This window comes from Martes martes (assembly GCF_963455335.1).
Source record: "Martes martes genome assembly, chromosome: 1".
Taxonomy (NCBI): domain Eukaryota; kingdom Metazoa; phylum Chordata; class Mammalia; order Carnivora; family Mustelidae; genus Martes; species Martes martes.
The window spans coordinates 106131592-106151438 of NC_137888.1; the positions used below are offsets into that span (position 1 = coordinate 106131592).

General features: G+C 38.5%; 1 protein-coding gene across 2 annotated transcripts in view; it reads left to right on the top strand.

Annotated features, from left to right (window-relative positions):
• The window catches only part of VPS8 (VPS8 subunit of CORVET complex), a 251261-nt gene that overhangs the window by 189332 nt on the left and 42082 nt on the right, over positions 1-19847 (top strand). For both annotated transcript variants that reach the window (XM_080796297.1, XM_080796298.1), the window contains exons 42-44: positions 8034-8114; positions 9721-9890; positions 12770-12935. In XM_080796297.1, coding sequence (XP_080652423.1) covers positions 8034-8114; positions 9721-9890; positions 12770-12935 — 417 coding nt within the window. The remainder of the gene's footprint in view (positions 1-8033; positions 8115-9720; positions 9891-12769; positions 12936-19847) is intronic.

Below are 19847 nucleotides of genomic sequence, written 5' to 3' on the forward strand. Positions count from 1 at the left end.
ACCACACCAGGAGAGGAGACAAGGCACAGGGAGAGGAGACCACAGAAATCCTGATGGCATTTGAGTCCTTTGTTGTAACTGTAAAGGCTCACCTGCATTCCTTTGCTTGGATCCTTGAAACAGCCCAGTATCTTTACAACAGTTAGTTTTTTTAATAAGTTGGAATGAGTTGGGTTTCTGAATATATCTAGTCAAAGGAATACCAATAAAAGTATATCTGAAACAGACTGGGGAATTTGGGAAGATTTCCTGGAGGAGGAAATGTCTGAACTGAATCTTAAATAGCCTAAAGGAATTAGGGGAAAAAAGGAGATAGGGCTATTCTAAGCGGAGTGAACTATATATACAAAGAATGTGAGGTAAAACATGGTACATTTGGAGGAGTTGCAAGTGTTAAGTATGCTTGGAACATAGGACAAGAATAAAGGTGAGTCACGGAGCTGAAATTTGAGAGACTAGCAGGGACTGTGTTCTTAATTGCTTTGTGAACCATAAGGTAGGACTTTGGATTTAATTTTAACTTTAGTAGATTCTCATCAAAGGATTTTAAGCAGAGGAATGATGGAATAATGTTTCCCTTTAGAAAAATCATTCATCCAATATGTTATACAGGATAAATTGGAAGAGATAAGACTGAAGGCCTAGGAATACCCAGAATGTAATAGGTACTCAAAATTTGTTAATTGCATTGCATAGAGTGGCTAGGAGAAGATGGATTTGGAGGTTAGGTGGTAGAATCCGCTTGACTTTTTGATGTTTAGAGGTAGGGAAACACAAGAACTCATGTTTCATGTGACTAACAATGAGCAGTGGGGAAACATGAGACTGGACCTTATGAGAAGAAGTAAAAGTGGAGACATAGACTTGGAAGTTGTCAGCACAGAAGTGGTAGTTCAGTTCTTGAAACTAGGTGAATGTTACGAGGAAATGAATTAACAAGAAAAGCAGAAGGCTAAAAGGGGAGTTCTTGGAAACATCTAAGGATCAGGTCTATTTACCGATCTTTATTTACCACTAGAAGGAAAGGACCTTCAGAATAAGACTATACTTTGCTACTCTGTCACCATCACCTAGCCCAGAGGTACCTGACATACGGTAGGAACTAAATATTTTTAGAGTGAATAAAAGCCAAGGGTGCAGGAATTCCACTTCTGCCCCAAGTGGAGTAACAGATTTACCCCCTTGCTTGAAGCAGCCAAAAAATTGGACAAAGTATATGAAATAGTTTTTTAAAAAACTGGGTATCAGGCAATAAAGGTCACTGATAATTGAGAGACAGGAAACAGACAAGGTAAGCCCTGTGTTTGTCCCACCTTAATGTCTTGAGAGACTTTCTAGGCAATAGTGCAGGGAGGGGATCCCAGCCAGTTTCCAGCGTATTCATTGGTTTGAGGAGATGGAGCTGAGAATCAAGAGACTGAGGTGGCCAGAGTTTGCAGGCAAGTACCAGGCAGCAGAACTCTGGAGATGTGCAGAAGGCCCCTATCTCAAGTGTAAGTGCATGGTATGAGGAAACTAGCTAGGCCAAGGAAAGAACCACCTGAAAGGATCAGAGGTAATAATACTTGTACTTACACAGAGCCAATAGCAAGACTAGAATGAAGACCTCATAATGCACAGAACATGGGGTAGAGTACTCAGAAGTACTCAATAGTGGGAAGCAGCCCTAGACTACACATAGCTCTACTCATGCTAGCAAATCTTTTTTTTTTTTTTTTTTTTTAAATTTTATTTATTTACTTGACAGAGAAAGAGAGAGAGAGAGAGAGACAGATCACAAGTAGGCAGAGAGGCAGGCAGAGAGAGAAGGGGAAGCAGGCTCTGCGCTGAGCAGAGAGCCTTATGTGGGGCTCGATCCCAGGACCCTGAGATCATGACCTGGGCCAAAGGCAGAGGCCTAACCCACCGAGCCACCCAGGTGCCCCCATGCTAGCAAATCTTAATAGCAAGACCCTGAAAGGATCAAACTTTCCAAGTAATTTAACTGCCTCCCAGAACAAAAATTAAAAATACTTTAAGGAATACAAAAATATCCAGGACCCAACAGTGTAAAATTAATGGTATATTACATCAAATAAAAAAATTACAAGGTATTCAGAGAAGCTGGAAAATGAAACCCACATATGACATTGGATATTAAAATTAGCAGACAAGGACACCAAAACAGAAGAAAAGGTAAGTGAATTTGAAGACCTAGCAATACAGACTATCCACAATGAAACAGAGAAAAGTGAACTGGAAAAAAAAAAAAAAAAATGAGTCCGTGAACTCTGGGACAATTTCAAGCAGCCCAGAATATGTGTCCTTGGAATCCTGAAAACAGGGAGTCAGAAAAAAATACTTGAAGAGAAATTGGCTGGATATTTTTCAGATTTATTGAGAACTATTAGCACACAGATCGATAATCCCAAACCTGAGCAGTATGAGGAAAAATACAAGGCCCATCATAATTGTTCAAAATCGGGTTAACAGAAAAGCTTAACAGCACCAGAGGAAAAAAAGAGGAACAAAAATAAAGATGATAACACATTTCTGTCAAACAGTTTTAACCACTTTGACCTAGTTGACATTTACATATTAATTCTAACGGCAGAAGTCACATTCTTCTCAGGTTGTACATGGAATGTTTACTAAGATAGGCCATACTCTGGGCTATAAAGCAAGTGTCCGTAAATCCATTGTTTTGGATTTTAACCATTCTAATAGGTGTGTAGTGGTCTTATTATTTTAATATGCTGTTCCATAATGAACAATGACTTGGAACACCTTTTTATGTGCTCACTTGCCATCTGTGTATCCCCATTAGTTGGGTCGTGTTTTTTAATTATTGAGTTTTAAGAGTTCTTTGTATATTTTTTTATAGAAGTTTTTTGTCAGATATGTTTTGTGCGTATTTTCCCAGTTGGTGGCTTTTCTTTTCATTCACTCAACAGTGTCTTTTCATTAAGCAGAAGCTTTTTTAATTTTAACAAGGTCCAACTTTTCAGGGATTTTTTTTTTCATGGATTGTGTATTTAGCGTTGTATCTGAAAACTCATCATCAAACCCAAATTCACCTAAATTTTTTCCCATGTTCTAGAAGTTTTATAGTTCTGCATTTTACATTTTAGGTCTCTGATCCATTTTGAGTTAATTTTTATGAAAGATGTAAGGTCAATGTCTAGAGTCATTTTTCTACATGTGGATGTCCAGTTTTTCCAGCACCATTTTGTTGAAAAGACTATCCCCTTCTTCATTGAATAGGCTTTGCTCAGTTGGCTATATTTATGGGGGTTTATTTCTAAGTGCTCTGTTCTTCTCCAGTGATCTCTTTGGTCTTTTGTCAGTACCACATTATCTTGATTATTGCAGCTTCATAGTAATTCTGAAAGTCAGGTAGTGTCAGTCCTCTTGACTTTGTCCTCCTTCAATGTTGTGTTAGCTATTTGGGGTCTTTTGCCTTTCCATATAAACTGTAGAATCATATTGTCTGTATCCACAAAGTAACTTGCTAGCTTTTTGATTGTCTTTGTCTGGGTTTGTCTGGGTAATGCTGGCCTCATCAAATGAGTTAGGTGTTCCCTCTGCTTCTATTTTCTTCTTTTTTAAATATTTTATTTATTTATTTGACAGACAGAGATCTCAAGTAGGGGGGAGATAGGCAGAGAGAGAGAGGAGGAAGCAGGCTCCCTGCTGAGCAGAGAGCCCAACGTGGGGCTCAATCCAGGACTCTGGGATCATGACCTGAGCCGAAGGCAGAGGCTTTAACACACTGAGCCACCCAGGTGCCCCTGCTTCTATTTTCTAAAACAGATTGTAGGATATTGATACAATTTCTTCCGAAATATTTGGTAGAATAAACCAGTGAAACCATGTGGGCGTGGTGCCTTCTATTTTGAAATGTTATTAAGGATTCAATTTGGTTAAGAGACCCAGGCCCGTTTATTAAATGTTTCTACGTGTGTGAGTTTCAGTAGTGTGTTTTTCAAGGAGTTGATCCGTTCCATCTTAAGTTATCAAGTACTCAAACCAGGAGTTTTTATGTTTTTATGTTTGGGGGTTTTCTGGGTTTTTTTGTTTGTTTGTTTGTTTGTTTTTTTAATCTTGTCCCTTGTCATCTTTTTTTTCATTAGACCCAGTTTTCAATCCATTGCCAAGTGTTCTCCACTAGAATATTGCCTAGATTATTTCCTGTGTTCCAGCACCGTGCAGGGCACATAGTGTATACTCGCTGGGTTTTAGCTGGCTCAGTCACCTCAGCAGTAGTTCTCAGCAGTTCATAAGCACTTCTGTGTTCTTTATCTCCTTTGACCTCTGTGTACATTAAGCTGGAGAAGTAGTGAGATCCCCATGTTGCTCCTAAGGAAAATGCTTCCTTAGTCTGCTCAGTTATTAAGTGGCCATAGCTGGAACTTGAACCTAGGTCTTCGAGCTCCAAAGTTGAGGCCTTCTGTACCCAGCATCAGCCCTGGCATACTTCAGATCCACCCCCCTTTACCAGGTCCCCTGGATGGAAGAGAGGGAGTGACAGTTACTTAGACGAGCAGTTGCTCAGATAGATACTGTTTCTCCGGAGAAGATGTTCTCATGATAGGAGTTTCTCCAAGAGCTTCTTAACCTCTAAATGTTTATTCAACTGATGCTTGGAACCTGACTTGTGCAGGCTGCTTCTGTGAGCAGTAGATTGTAAGTTAGTTGGGAGCGTTTTGAAGGGACCATATTTGTGTTTTACAGATTCGGCCTTCCCAGTTTGCTTTTATTGAGTTCTACTCTATGGCAAAAAGTAATTCTTGGCTTCTGCAAAGCTGTTTGTGACTGTCTTACTGAGGAAATTAAAGCAAACAAATGATTTATATGCTAGCCTGTGGAGGGCATTATTCATATTTTAAAGTAATGCTTGATTGAGAAAGATTTTAATTACAAAACAAACCACATACATGCTACAGTAGGCCACAGAAAGCAGGAGCGGGGGAAAAGCGGCCGTCACATCTTTTTCTAAAAAGCTTTTTAGAAACCAGGTTTATGCGAAGTACCCACATGTGCTCTTCTTTTATGGCTTACAAATAAGTTGAAGACAAACCTCAGCAGTTATTCATTGCCGAAGCATCTAACGGACATCTTTGTAAAATAATTAGAAAAGCTATTGGATTGCATACATGCTGTGCTAGAAGGCTTGAGCTCCCTTTTGCATTCTATAATTTATATGTTGTCCCAGCATGAGGTAATTTTCATGATTTTGCCTTTAAATTATGCATATTAAAGTGAAATGTACTGATACAAATATAGACGTGACCTATAAAGATTTCTTCCTTTTCCCAGAATTTAACCTTTTAAAGACCTTTTACTCTCCAAACTACCCTTGTCAGAAACAAATGACAGAGCTTTTCTGTGCTAGAGCTGTATTAATGTATTGAACGCACATCTTACAGTAGCTACTATAATACGCTTCTTATAATAAGGTATCACACTGTCCCTTGATACTTTGAGAAATAGGTGTATTTATTATGAGTTTGACCCAAAGCATAATTGAGTGTAAATTCAGAAGCATTAACAAGGATCTGTTTTCATGCAAAAAATAATTAAAAGAAAAAATTATCTTATGAGTATATGGCCTGAGTTGTTTTTCTAATAAAAAATTAGTCTGAGATATCTACAGTCAGGCCTTTTGTAAATGGTCTGCACATGTTTGACAGGTACCTTTACCTTAGCTACACGATCTCTACCTGTGAAACAGAAAATGTCCCCATTAAGCTTCAGTGACAGTTTAATCCAAACTTGTAAACGTGTTAATTAGTACAAAAATACATAGTTTTTCTGTGCCTTTCATTCCTTAAGCATAAGCTCAGCAGCAGGGACCAGGAACCTATGGCAGACAAGCTTTTGCTGCTCTAGAGCACCTGAAAGTACTACAGGCTGATTTGGTTAGAAACTGTACCCAGCCAGTCTTCCAGGAGCCATCGTCGGAATCTAGAAGGGAAGAAGAAGGAGATGCTCAGACTGTGCTGTAAGAACAGGAAGACGATTTCTTCTCATATTTCTGAACCTCTCTACTATGTTGTTCCTGCTTTACAGTCTTGTCTTAACATCTGAACTCACAATTACTTTCAAGGCACCGAGATTTTTTTTTAAAGATTTTATTTATTTGAGAGAGAGAGAGAGAGAGAGAGAGAGAGCATGCATAAACAGCAGGGGGTGGAAGGAGGAGCAGACAGGGAGCCCCACTTGAGGCTCGATCCAGGGATACCAGGATCACGACCTGAGCCGAAGGCGTGATCTGAGCCATCCAGGTGCCCTAATGCACCAAAATTTTAATAACAACCACTCCCTAAGAAGTAACCAGAAATGTTACCCATATTTTCCAGCAAACATTAGCTTATTGTTTAGTTTATTAGTTTAGGTATCTATACTTGGGAGACCAGTATAACATGTTAATTAAAAACATGGTTTCTGGTGTGCCTGGGTAGCAGTCCTTTGGGGGTCCAACTCTTGATTTTGGCTCAGCTTGGGGTATGGGATTGAGGCCCATGTTCAGGAACTCAGCACAGAGTCTGCATGGATTTCTCCCTTCCCCTCCCTTTTCCCCTCCCCACTGCATGTTCTTTCTCTCTCTCTCTCTCATCTTAAAAAAAAAAAAAAAAAGATTTCTGAAGTACCTAGATTCAAATCCCAGTTTATCTGCTTACTAGTTCTGTGATCTTAGAGAATTTTACTTAGCCTCTCTGAGCTTGAATTTCTTCATTTATAAATGTTCTGGAAGGAATGTAATGATGTGGCACATATAAATAGCAGCTATGTTCATAGTTACTGTAGAGTTGGGCTCCCCTTTTTGGCATGGGAGAGTCATTTATGTCAGACATAACCTCATATTAGAGTAAAGTAATAGACTTGACATACTCAGTTATTAGCAATGTTTTAATTATAATTCTCAGCCTAGCCAAAGGTACAGTAAAATGAGCACACAAATATGCTGATGGAGATAAAAGTTGCATATTACGACTTTGTGGTGGAGCAATTTGGCAGTATATATCAATACCCATAAAAATCTTCTTTGAATCTGTAACTCCCTTTCTAGACATCTCCTCTAAAGAATCAGAGATTCAGACCAAAATTTACAACTACCAGCATTTAACCATCATGAGTGGGATTTGGGAAGGGGGAGGCAAACTTAAATGTCTAACAAGAGAAAATGACACGTGGTATTTTCACATTATTCATACTCTGTGGTTGTTATGAAATACTTGCTGATACTGCTCACAATATACTATCATGAAAGTATGTAAAATACTCCTATTCTGTACACTAGGAAATACATCTCTGTCTCTTACCCTTTCTCTCCTTTCCCAGAAACAAGGCTGGAAAACAGTATCAATAGTATTTATCTCTGTGTGGCTGGATTTCAGTTTTTTGTGTCTGTTTATTATTTGTTTCTGTACACTTCAGTGTTTTACAGATTGTACATAATAAACAAGTTACTTGGCATACTTCAGAGGAAAAGTGGCAGAGGAGAGATTGGGTATCTACATATCTGTTGTTTATCAGTAGGGACTTTACTAAAAAAAGCTTTGAAAAACTGAAAGCTGCTCCTTGAATCCAGAAAGTCTTGTCTCCTAAACTGAAGCTATTTAGTTGATGGGGCCAGGTGGTGGCCAAGTGTGGGTCTCTGGAAAGGTTTGTTGGACAGGTTCTGGTATTCAGGTCAATGTTGTTTTAATGTAGCAGATAAATAAGGTTGCAGAGAGGGACAGGTGATGTTTAATATGAAGGAGAGGAAGCTTCTTGCCAAAACAAAACCAGGGTGAACTTTAATGAGACTTGCAAAAAACAATGTCAAGTAAGGGGCTTGTATCACTTAAATTTTATTTATCTTTTCAAAATGTTTGTAATGGCCAGAGGGAAACTGATACGCATTTCTAGTGAAAGTTCATAGAAGAATAAATACTTACTGAGTGTAGAAAAGTATATGAGTATTCAGCATTTTCGGATAACATATATTAAAGTAATATTAAAAATACCAAGAACAGAATTAAACATTTTTGCAACTTTTTTGTAACTAGGATCCAGTTTATGGAAAAGGAAAACTTGGAGAAATCCAGGGACTTATTCTGGGAATGTTGGATACCTTTAACTATGAACAAGTAAGCTATTTTCTGTTTCTAAGACTGTCCTAAGGTAAAAAGAAGCTATTTCTTTTTCTTTGCAGCTATACTTTTTCTTTAAAAATTCCTGTCTATTTAATGGAAGTTCGGTAGCTTGAAGTGTATGCTTTTTAAAAATGTTTTAAGTCTGTTGGCCTTAATTAATACACACACGCGCACATACCCATACACACATAGATGTTCTAGAATGTGGAAATGTATCAGACTTGGATTTACTTTATTTGTTTGACTCATTAGCAATGGAACAGTTCTTTTTTTTTTTCCCAAATGAAAAGTGTGAGAAACTTTCTGGAAAAATAATTTAATGCAAAGATGTAACCCATGAAAAGAGTCAGCCTGAGTATAGAAATTTGAAGGAAAAAAATTCCTTGTCTTTTATTAAACATTCTGAAGCAGATAATTACCACTAACCAAAAATGGTCATTGGTTTTCCTTTAACTCAGAACTGTCTATAGCATTAATTCTCCATAGGAACCAGCATGGTATACAGATTTTTTTCCTTAGTATAGATCAAAGTGACTCATGAAGCCACCTAGGAAAAGCATCATTTAGGCACGTTAGATACAATATCTGCTTTTTCAAAAACCCAAGAGAAGAAAAGAAAAATTGGGGGTGACAGGACTTTTCTTGGGGTGTTTAAGAACTGCGGCTTTGCTCAGTGTGCCCAGGGGAACAGACAGCCCTGCAGGCATGGACTCTATGTTGGCAGAAGGGAAGCTGAGGGCAAGGTAGGAAGTTCTTGCAGACTCTTCAAAGAGGAGAAAAAATGGGGTCGATTGGAGAGAATTACAATGGTAAGACCGTTAGACCTAAAAATTCTGCATTACAGATAAAATTAAAGGACGAGCAAAGAGGATGGGCAGTATGTCTCCCCTTTGGGACTGCACATTTAAATGATATATATGAATGTTGAAAATTAGATAGTAGGAAAACAATACTTTACAAGCACACAGAGCCTTAAAACGACTTAATGTGATAGCTATGAAAATGTCTTTATGTGACTTACTGACAGATGTCATAGTCTTAAGTAGATTCAAATGACTTGTACGTGCTGATCAGGAAAATGTGATCTCTCTGCCCAAGGGAGATGAAAACTGAGTAATGGCCATTAGCTTTTTCATTGAAAGGTTATTTGACATATTGCCACAGATGCAGTTTCTATTTAAAAAAAAAAAAAAACACAGGATTTTTTGGTTGTTCGCTAACACTTTGAGTCATTCAGAGGGAACTTATAGAAATATAACAAATAAACAGGTTTGGGTTTATCTAGTCATTTGAAAGCCATCAGTACTGAATTAAGCCACAGAATGGCAGAGCACACATTTCTCAGTAAAAACTAATGACAGCCTTTTAATAAGTATTTTGAGACTCTTAATGTAGGCAGTTGTCATTACTTGCACATCAAAGTTAACCACTTCAGTCTCGGAGTATTTGGTGTTTGTTTTATCAATGTTATGCCTTCATAGTATATTCTAACTTCACTGTTTGTGGTTGAAAACTCAACAGTGCCATTCTTCCCTCACCCTCTCTTTCTCTTTCACCTAATCATTTGTCTGTGTGTGTGTGTTCTTTTGGTCTTTCATAGACCCTGCTGGAAACAACTACCAGCCTTCTAAACCAAGATCTCCATTGGTCATTGTGTAACCTGAGAGCTTCAGTCACCAGAGGACTGAATCCCAAGCAGGATTACTGCTCTATATGTTTGCAGCAGTACAAGAGACGCCAAGAAATGGCTGATGAAATCATTGTCTTTAGGTAAGCAAGAGAAAGGAAATGTTATACAGTATGGTGTGTGACTTGTATGGTATTACCAGGCAGGGATACACATGAATACAAAGCCCCAAGCAATCACTCTAGCAGTGAACAAAACGAGGCAAAGTTCCTGTCATAGACCTTAATATTCTGCATAGAGGTTGGGGGAATATATGGGTGGTGACAATATAAGATGGACTCTGGACCCAAACTTTTTGAGTTCAAATCCTGATTCTACCACTTACTACCTATGAGACTTCAGACATGTTACTTAATCTCTTTACATCTTAGTTTCCTCATCTGTAAATTGGAATAATAATGACCTTGCCCTTAGGATTTTGTGAAGATTACAGGTGTCATCATGCTGACATATAGTAAGCACCATATAAATGTTATAGCTTCTATTATTATAGACATAGGATAATGGGTAGATTTGATGGTTGGAAAGGGAATAAGTTCTCATCACACAAAGAGTCCATTCTCGGGGCACCTGGGGGGCTCAGTGGGTTAAGACTCTGCCTTCGGTTTAGGTCATGATCTCAGGGTCCTGGGATCGAGTCCCACATCAGGCTCTCTGCTCAGCGGAGAGCCTGCTTCCTCCTCTCTCTCTCTCTCTCTCTGCCTGCCTCTCTGTCTCCTTGTGATCTCTCTCTGTCAAATGAATAAATAAAATCTTAAAAAAAAAAATCCATTCTCAATACATATTTATTGAGCTCATACTATACGCCAAGCACTGTTCAGAGGGATAGGGTACAGCATGAACAGAACAAGGGATCTGTTCTCATGGAGTTTATAGTCCAGTGGCAGGGACAAACAAACAAGTAAAATGCGTGCTAGTGACTATGGTGGAAAAAAATAAGACCTGTTAATCGAGAACAGTGTTTGGTGGGGGAGTATATGGCATATAGGGTGATCAAGAAAAAGCATCACTGATACGGTGACTTAATAACAGACAATTTAAAAATTAATAAAAATGTAATAATTACCATGAATAAAATAACATATGGTGTAAAGGAATGTTGGGAGCTACTAATATCCGAAGAGTAATTAGGGAAAGTCTTACTAGTTTAGTGACATTTGAGTAAAGACCTAAGGGAAGTGGCCATGCAGTATCAGGGAGAGGGTGCCCCAGGCAGAGAATCACCAAGTGCAGAAACCATGAGACTGGAGCATGGTCTGTGACTTGTGGAACTCAGTAAGTAAGTGGGCTTGTGTTGGCAGAGCTGAGTGAAGGAAAGGGAAGATGATAAGAGATGGCTTCAGAGGAAGAGCAGGCCAAATCATGTAGGATCTGGGTCATTATAGAGAGTTAAAGTTCTGCTCTGAGATGAGGAGCCATTGGATGGTTGAGAATAGGTTTGACATAATCTGGCCTATGTCTTAAAGATCACTTTGCTATGTTGAGAATGAATTATAGAAGGTCAGAGGTGAAAGCAGGGAGACCAGTTAGGTTATTGGAGTAATCCAAGGAAGAGATGGCCCAAGGCGGTACTAATGAAATAAGAAGTGATAGGATTTTGGATATATTTTGAAGGTAGAGCTGATAAGACTCTTTATAGATCGGATATGAGGTGTGAAAGAAAGAGAATGGTCAAGGATGATGCCAAAGTTTTTGGCCTGAGGGGCACCTGGGTGGCTCAGTCATTAAGTGTCTGCCTTCCACTCAGGTCATGATCCAGGGTCCTGGGATCGAGTCCCGCAGCAGGTTCCCTGATCAGTGAGAAGCCTGCTTCTCCCTCTCCCACTCCCCATGCTTGTGTTCCCTCTCTCGCTGTGTCTCTGTCAAATAAATAAATAAATAATCTTTTCAAAAAAACCCACAAAACACATTTGTGGCCTGAGCAACTGGAAGAATGTAGTTGCTTTTTATTTTTTTTTAAATTTAATTTGATTTTATTTTATTTTGATGTTCCAAAATTCATTGTTTATGCACCACACTCAGTGCTCCATGCAATACGTGCCCTCCTCAATACCCACCTCCCACCATCCCCCTGCAAAACCCTCAGTTTGTCTCTCAGAGTCCACAATCTCGTGGTTTGTCTCCCCCTCTGATTTTCCCCAGCTCTCTTATCCTCTCCATCTCCCTAGTTGCTTTTTATTGAGATGTGGAAGGTTGGATGAGAACCATGCAGTAGGGGTAGAGCAGAGTGGAAATTAAGAATTTGGTTTGATGTGTGTTAAGTTAAGATGCGTGTAAGACATCCCATCAGCATGTCGGTGGAGTGTTAAAGCTATTTAACTGAAAGCAATCACCAAAGGAGCAAAGCGTAGCTATAGAAGAGAAAGAGTAGAGAAAGACTGTAGAAAAGAATTGACTTCTGAGGGGTCCAACATTTCAGGTTGGAGAAAAAAGGAGGAATCAGTATAGATGACTGAGAATTCTATTCAACACTCACTTCTGGGAGGCTCATTTAGTAATCAACAGGGAATTTCTTCTTACAGATAGTGTAAGAATTTACTGTAACACTGTCATTTTTGTAAATAATCAAATCACCACTATTGCCTTGGATTTGATGAGGCAGACCACTCATGTTGTCATCAAGCTACTTGAATCATTATGATTTTCCCCAATTGCATTTTTTATACTATCTAAAAATATGTCATGATTTGAGAAATGAACAGAAGTTCAAGTCTTCTCCCAGGTGGTTTGTAGTCAGAGTACTGTGATTCTGTTGCTACTCACAGTGTAAGTGTACAGATATGTGAGTCCAGATTTTAAAAGAGGACAACAACAAGTAAATTTCCTTCCTTCTTAACTGTACCACAGTCCGTGCGTTCCAGCTTATTAGAAATCTTTATCACTTATAAATACACTCTAATGTAGCGTAAGTTTGTGGCTTTTATGATGAGAAAAGTGCAAATTGGATGCCTTCATTTTGCAGCTGTGGCCATTTGTACCACTCATTCTGTCTGCAAAACAAAGAGTGCACCATAGAGACAGAGGGGCAGACGAGATGGACCTGCTACAAGTGCAGCTCAAGTAACAAAGTAGGGAAATTAAGTGAAAACTCATCTGAAGTTAAAAAGGGGAAGACAGCCCCATCCCAGGTAAGACTTCTTTTTATGACAAGATGGAGTTGGTCTTTTCTTACCGATGTCTTGCAGGCCTGGCCCCATTTTTCTTGTAGGCCTCCACAGATTTTACCTCATGGGTGTCCAGTGCATGTCATCTTCTGCTCAGCCCTGTTCGGTATTTGAAGACCTTCTCTTCTTTGCCCCACACTGAAAAACAGGGACTTAGGAGCAAGAGAAGACATCTTCTGCCCTTAAAAAGCATAAGAGCTAGTTGAACAGAGGGGATGTACCCCCATGAGCCCGCTGAGGAGCCTTTGACCAAGTACAAGGTCAGCAAGTCCAAACGCTGTAGTCCTCATAGTAGCTGTGTGCTGAGGAGTGCGGAGCTGTCACTCTGAAATGGAGCCAGTGGACGAGGTAAGTACACACGTGTTCTGTACATGGTTTCCTCAGCTGGGTACCTATCTTCAAAGAACGTCACGCAGCCATGTTCATTTGAGAAATAGCCATTGCCTTTGGAGTCTGACTAATGGAGTAGATACAACTTCTGCTTATTTTACAGCCTTTCTCTTCTTCTTCTTAAGCAAGCAGTAGTGCAGTTGAACTCCACTGTGTACTAACTTTTGGGAGAACAGAACTTGACAACACGAGGGCCCCAGGGTGGAGGAGGAGCAGTTGCTAGCTGCTATGACTTGATCATTATTCTGTTCTCAATTTATTTCCTCTTCAGAGAGAGAAGAGGTGTCACATTTGCTGTTTCTTGCTCCTTCCTCTCTGCCCCCTACCCTGTAGTTGGCCTTAACATCACTTCGTGAAAAGTTGAACCTGTTGATTTTCTGTTTCAACAGCTTTCAGTGCTGTTTTAGAAGTACCCAGAAAAAAAAACTCTGCCTTAACTTCTCCCAAATAACAGTTCAGAATTTTTATACTCTGTTGGTAGGCATTCATTTCTGTTCATCCAGTATGTATGGAACAGTATGCCAGGCACTGTGCTGAGTGCCAGGGATCCAGCAATGACAAGACATTTTGTCTTGTGGAGTATATAACCAGTGAAATTACAAACAGATTTTGAATTAGTATTCTCAAATTCTTTCTGACACCAAATATGTGGTATTTTTTTCAACATCAGGTCATACACTGTTTCTGTCAATACTCTGGACATCAGCTGGGTGTCTAATAATTTACTTCCAATGCTAACTACCAGGAGTTAGCATTAGATTCCACAGGTTTAAGGATTCATTCACACAAGACTACCCTTACTTCAAACATCACTTGCAAATGGAATGCCCCAGTTACCCACCCTTCTGTCTGACTTGGCAGACTCAGAAGTTCCCATAATCAACCCCCCTGTAGTTCAATAATTCACTAGAGCAATTCCTAGAACTTAGGAAAATGCTTTACATTTGCCTGTTTATGAAAGGATCCAACTCAGGAGCAGCCAAATGGAAAAAATGTGTAGGATGAGGTATGGAGGGGAGAAGGATGCTTCCATGTCCTCTCCCAGCACGCTACCTTCCCAATACCTCAATACGTTCACTAACTCAAAATCTCCTTGAACCCGGCCATTTGAGGGTTTCTGTAGAGGTCTCATTACATAGGGATAATTGATTAAATCATTGGCCATTGGTGATTAAACTCAATCTCTAGCCTCTCTCCCCTCCCCAGAAGTTGGGGATTAGTGGGGCAGGACAGGGGATGGTAGAGCTGAAAGTTCCCACCCTCTAGTGACTAACCTCCAACCTGAAGCCATCTAGGAGACCAGAGATACCAGTCATCTCACTAGCATACAGAAGGCGCTCTTATCACTCCAGAGATTCCAAGAGTTTAAAGAGCAATGTACCATAAACTGGGGACAAAAACCAAATACACACACACACACACACACACACACACACACACACACACACACATATATATGTGTGTGTGTGTGTGTATATATATATACACACACACACATATATACACATATATATACACATATACACACACATCACACAAATATATGTATATACATATGTATATACATATATATACATATATGTGTGTGTGTGTGTGTATATATATATGTAATGTACCATAAACTGGGGACAAAAACCAAATATATATATATACACACATATACACACACACACACACACACATATATATATATACACACACACATCACACATATATATGTATATACATATATATACACATATATATGTGTGTGTGTGTATATATATGTATATTATATATATATATTCCTTTATTATTATGCCACAAGTATTGCAGATGAACTATGCTGTAAGAGCAGGTAATAAGTGGACTTAATCAACATGGGAAATCACAGAAGGCATCCTGAAAGTGCCATGTTAGCTGCCCTGAAGGAAAAAGGGAAGTAAGCTAGACAAATTTAGGTGCAGTGGTAGTTAGAATGAGGGATACTCTAGGCCAAGGAAACAATATAGGTAGAACAAACATAGCATCTCTGCTGTGAAGCTAAACATTGAGCGTGACTGGATCAAGAATATGAGAGAGTGAGTGGTATGAGGTGAGGCTGCTGTGGTATAAAGGAATCATATTAATTACTCTGATGATTGTACCAGAGAAACGGGGAGGGTATGGTGTGCCGGGGTGGCTCAGTCGGTTAAGTGCCTGCCTTCAGCTCAGGTCATGACTGACCACAGCATCCTGGGATCAAGCCCCATGTAGGGCTCCCTGCTCAGCGGGGAGCCAGCTTCTCCCTCTTCCTCTGCAGCTCCCCTTGCTTATGCTCACTGTCCCTCCTTGTCAAATAAAATCCTATTTTTTTTAAAAGGGATTTTAAGGGGTTTTAAGGAAGGAATGATATCTGATCAGAATAGCAGTTTTTTCCAGAGCAGTATTCTTAGAGCACTCTAACTACAGTGTAGAAAATGGATTGAAAAGGGAAGCAAGAACAGATGTAGAGAGACCAAGAATATTGATGTAATTTAGAGGAAAGAAGTGATAACTTGTGTTAGAATGATAGAAGTTGGGATGGGGAAAATACTACATATTTGAGACGTGTTTGAGATGTGCACAAACATCAGAATAATTAATATGGTCCCTGCTTTCCTCACCACGTGCATCTCAGGCCACCCTCTTCTTACCCTCTCATCCAATCACGTTCAACTTCCGGTTCCGTGCTCTTTTCTGTTTCACAGCATTTAAATGAGAGAGAAGTTATCAGGACTTGATGATATATGTGTTGGATGGAGCAGGTAAGACAAAGGGAGGAGTCAGAAATAGTACCCAGATTTCTTTCTTAAACAGTTGATGGATGATGGTACCATTTACTGAGATAGGAAGCAGTAAACAAAGAACAGACTTGGGAATAAGAGAATTCATTGTTGAATTTAGAGACTTTGGCAGGACTTTACATGTAAAGATGTTGAGTGTGGTTTCCAGATTGAAAATTTTATTAACTAGTCATCCAGAACACTCCCTTGTTTGCATTTAGGGAAGGAAAGATAGGCCTTGTGATTTCCAGCATGTTTCCAAGCTGAATCCAGATTCTTATGCAAATTCTTAAGTCACATCTTGGGGCATTTTAGTTTTTGTTTTTTTTTTCTCTTTCAGTTATATCCTATTCATAAACCAATTTGTGATTGTATGATATAATTGTTTGGATATTACCAATTAAATTTGTCTTTCTAGTTAGTCCCAAGCAGCTGAAATAAACCTTTTTTCTTTTTTAAAAAAATGAAATTGTGTTTTATCCATGTAATTACATATTTTAATACATAATTTTCAAACAGTAAAATTTACGTTCCATGAGTTTTGACAGTCACCTTTACAATCAAGCTATAGTATTATTACCTACTCTCAGGTGTCTCCTGTATCTCTTTGTAGTCAACCTTTCCCCTACTCTTAATCCCTGGCAACCACAGATCCATTTTGAGTTCATTTTTATTAGGCTACAGGATAAAGATTGGAGTTTATCCTGTTGCATGTGGTTATCCATTGAACTGCCTTTGTATCTTAGTCAAAAATCCATTGACTATGTATGTGTAGGTCTATTTCTTGATTTTCTATTCTTCCAGTGTTCTTTATATTTATCCTTCCTCCAATACTGTGGTTTTTTAATAAATGTGAATATCAGGTAGTATGAGTCCTCCAACTTTATTCTTCTTACTAACATTTGACTATTCTAATTCCTTTGCTTTTCCATGTGAAATTTAAAATCAGCTTGTCAATTTCTACCAAAAAGTCATGCTGGGATTTTATTGGGATTGTGTTAGATCTATTGATTGATTGATTTGGGGACTGTTTATGTTTTAACAATATTGAGTCTTCCAGTCCATCAACATGGTATATCTATCAATTTATTTCAATCTTTTTTTATTTATATCACCAATGTTTTATAGTTTTGGGCATGTAAATCTTATGTGTTTTATTTCTAAGATTTATTTCTAAGTATATAATGACCTTTGGTGTATTACATATTTTATTGTTTTATATTTTGACTTCTAATTATTCATTGTTAGAATATAGAAGTGCAACTTATTTTTTGGTATATGGACCTTGTATCCAGGGACCAGTGACCTTTAAAAGCTTACTTGTTAATACTAATATTTTTTAATAGGTTTTTGGTATTTTCTAAATAGACAGTCATATCATATGCAAATAAAGACTTTTCTTTCTTCTTTTCAATCCTTACGCCTTTTATTTCTTGCCTTATTGCATTGACCTTTGGTATAGTGTTGATAGCAATGGTGAGAAGAAACCTCTTTGCCTTGTTACTGATCTTAGGGAGAAGATGTCAAATTTTTCATCGAGTATGATGTTAATCACAGACTTTGTGTGTGTAACATTTTTATCATGTTTGAGGAAGTTCTTCTTTATTCCATGTTTGGCTGAGAATATGTTCCTAAGTAGGTGTTGAATGTTGAAGCCATTTATACTGCACTGGTTGGCCTGTACCCAATTCCACATACCTCAGACAGTGAAGAAAAATAGTATTCTCTTTCACTGACTTCCTACCTTCTCTCAGAGCACCTAAAAAGAGGGAATTCTCTTCAAATTGGACCTACATGTCAAAGGCAGCTTTATTTCTGAAACTATCTGAGGCTTTCCCATTCTGGAAGGGAGAAGAGATGACTCAACCTTTTCATTGTGGAGGAAACTCCAGTAAGATTACTGGTCAGATCCTTTTGGAAATCTTTGTTTGATACTTCCTAGTAATGAAGCAGTGATTCTCGAATCATATGAAGTAATAGTTCTCTAATGAGAACTATTTGGGATTTCTTAAATTTTCTCCTAGCTGTCTGTATCTCTTATTTTTGTTACTAAGACACTGTAAAAAGATCTAGTGGATTGGTAACACAAGAAGGAAAGAGACAATGAAATTTATCAAACATATGCTGCAGATGTGTTTACGCTAATCTTCACTATTTTATGAGGGTGATATAGTCCCTCTTTTACAACTGAAGGAACTATTTGCAGAACAGAGAAGGGAGGCCAGTATTTGAACTCAGTTTGTGCAGGACCGTCATCACCCCCAGTTTTCCTGCCTCCAGCCTGTTCTGTTTTTAGCATTTTGGCTTTATTGAAACCTGGTAAGACCGATTTTTAAAATACGTCCATACCGTATTGGCTGTGCTAATTAAGATTTCTTACCATGTGTGAACCATTGCATTTTTAATTATAAGAAAATTTAAAATGAAAATACTAGTTTTGTATTTGATAGCTTTTATTAAATAAAATTTAAATAAATAAAGTTCTACTTTGGGGCACCAGGGTGGCTCAGTAAGTTAAGCATCTGCCTTTGGCTCTGGTCACAATTTCAGGGTCTTGGGATCAAGGCCCGCATTGGGCTCCTGCTCCGCAGAGATGCTTCTCCCTCTCCCACTGTTCCTCCCCACCGTGCTCATGTTCTCTCTCTAATAAATAAATAAAATCTTTTAAAAAGAAAGAAAAGAAAGTTCTCCTTTGTTCACTTAATTTCCTTGGAAAACTTTCCCAGCTCTGGTCATTAAGTTCCAAGCAGTGCATGGAGGAGAAGAGAAGTGAGGGCCAGCCCCAATGACTCCAAAATCAAGCTGAGGTTGCCTGTCAGCTCCCACTTGTTGCTCGCTACTCCCAGGAGGCACTGAGTGCACTTGAACCTTCTCACTGCCTCTGTAACATGATTTTTCAGTACAATCAGCTTTTTGTTTCCTTCTTTTCCAAGACTTGTGATAATTTTTCACTTGTTCAGTTTCTGACTCCAGCCCAACAAAATGCAACAGTTACCCTCAAAACTGTGGTTTTGGTGGATGAGGCCTGTCCTCTTGCTGCTCCCTACCTCATTTCTGTTTTGCACAAGTGGTCAGTATATATAAACAATAACTCTGTCATATTAGTTGCCTCCCAGCAGCGTGTCTGCACAGACATGATAGGGAGTTATTCCCCCAGAAAGCCTGCTCTCCTTTGGAATAACTACTTTTATTCCTTATGAATGGGAAAAATGACTCAAATTTCCTTCTTTCCTTCCTTATCTCCTCTCCTTGCCTTAGGTTTACAACAGCTCAATCTGAAATGTTTAGACCCATAACTAGATCTTGCAAGTCTGTCTGATTCTCTATTTTGATTTCAGACAAACTACATTGGAGAAATAAATTTCATTTGAAGTACTTATCAGTCTACTGTATTTTCTCCACAAATGTTATTCCCATATGCTATATAATGTAATGTAATGGTTTTCTTGGATTATTTGCTTTCTCCTTTATTAAATTTATAGTAGCAAATAACCATCCTCATTGGCACTGGTGAGCAATAGAAGAAATTAACCTGTGATTCAATTTTCAAATAATTGATCAACAGGCAACATGTGAATTCAAGGAAACATAATTGAAGATTTACTAAATTGCAGTTTTAACATTGTATTATTAACAGGGCTTAGAATACTTGAGAGCTGGTATTAAGCTAACACTTTTTTATTTAGATTTATTTATTTTAGAG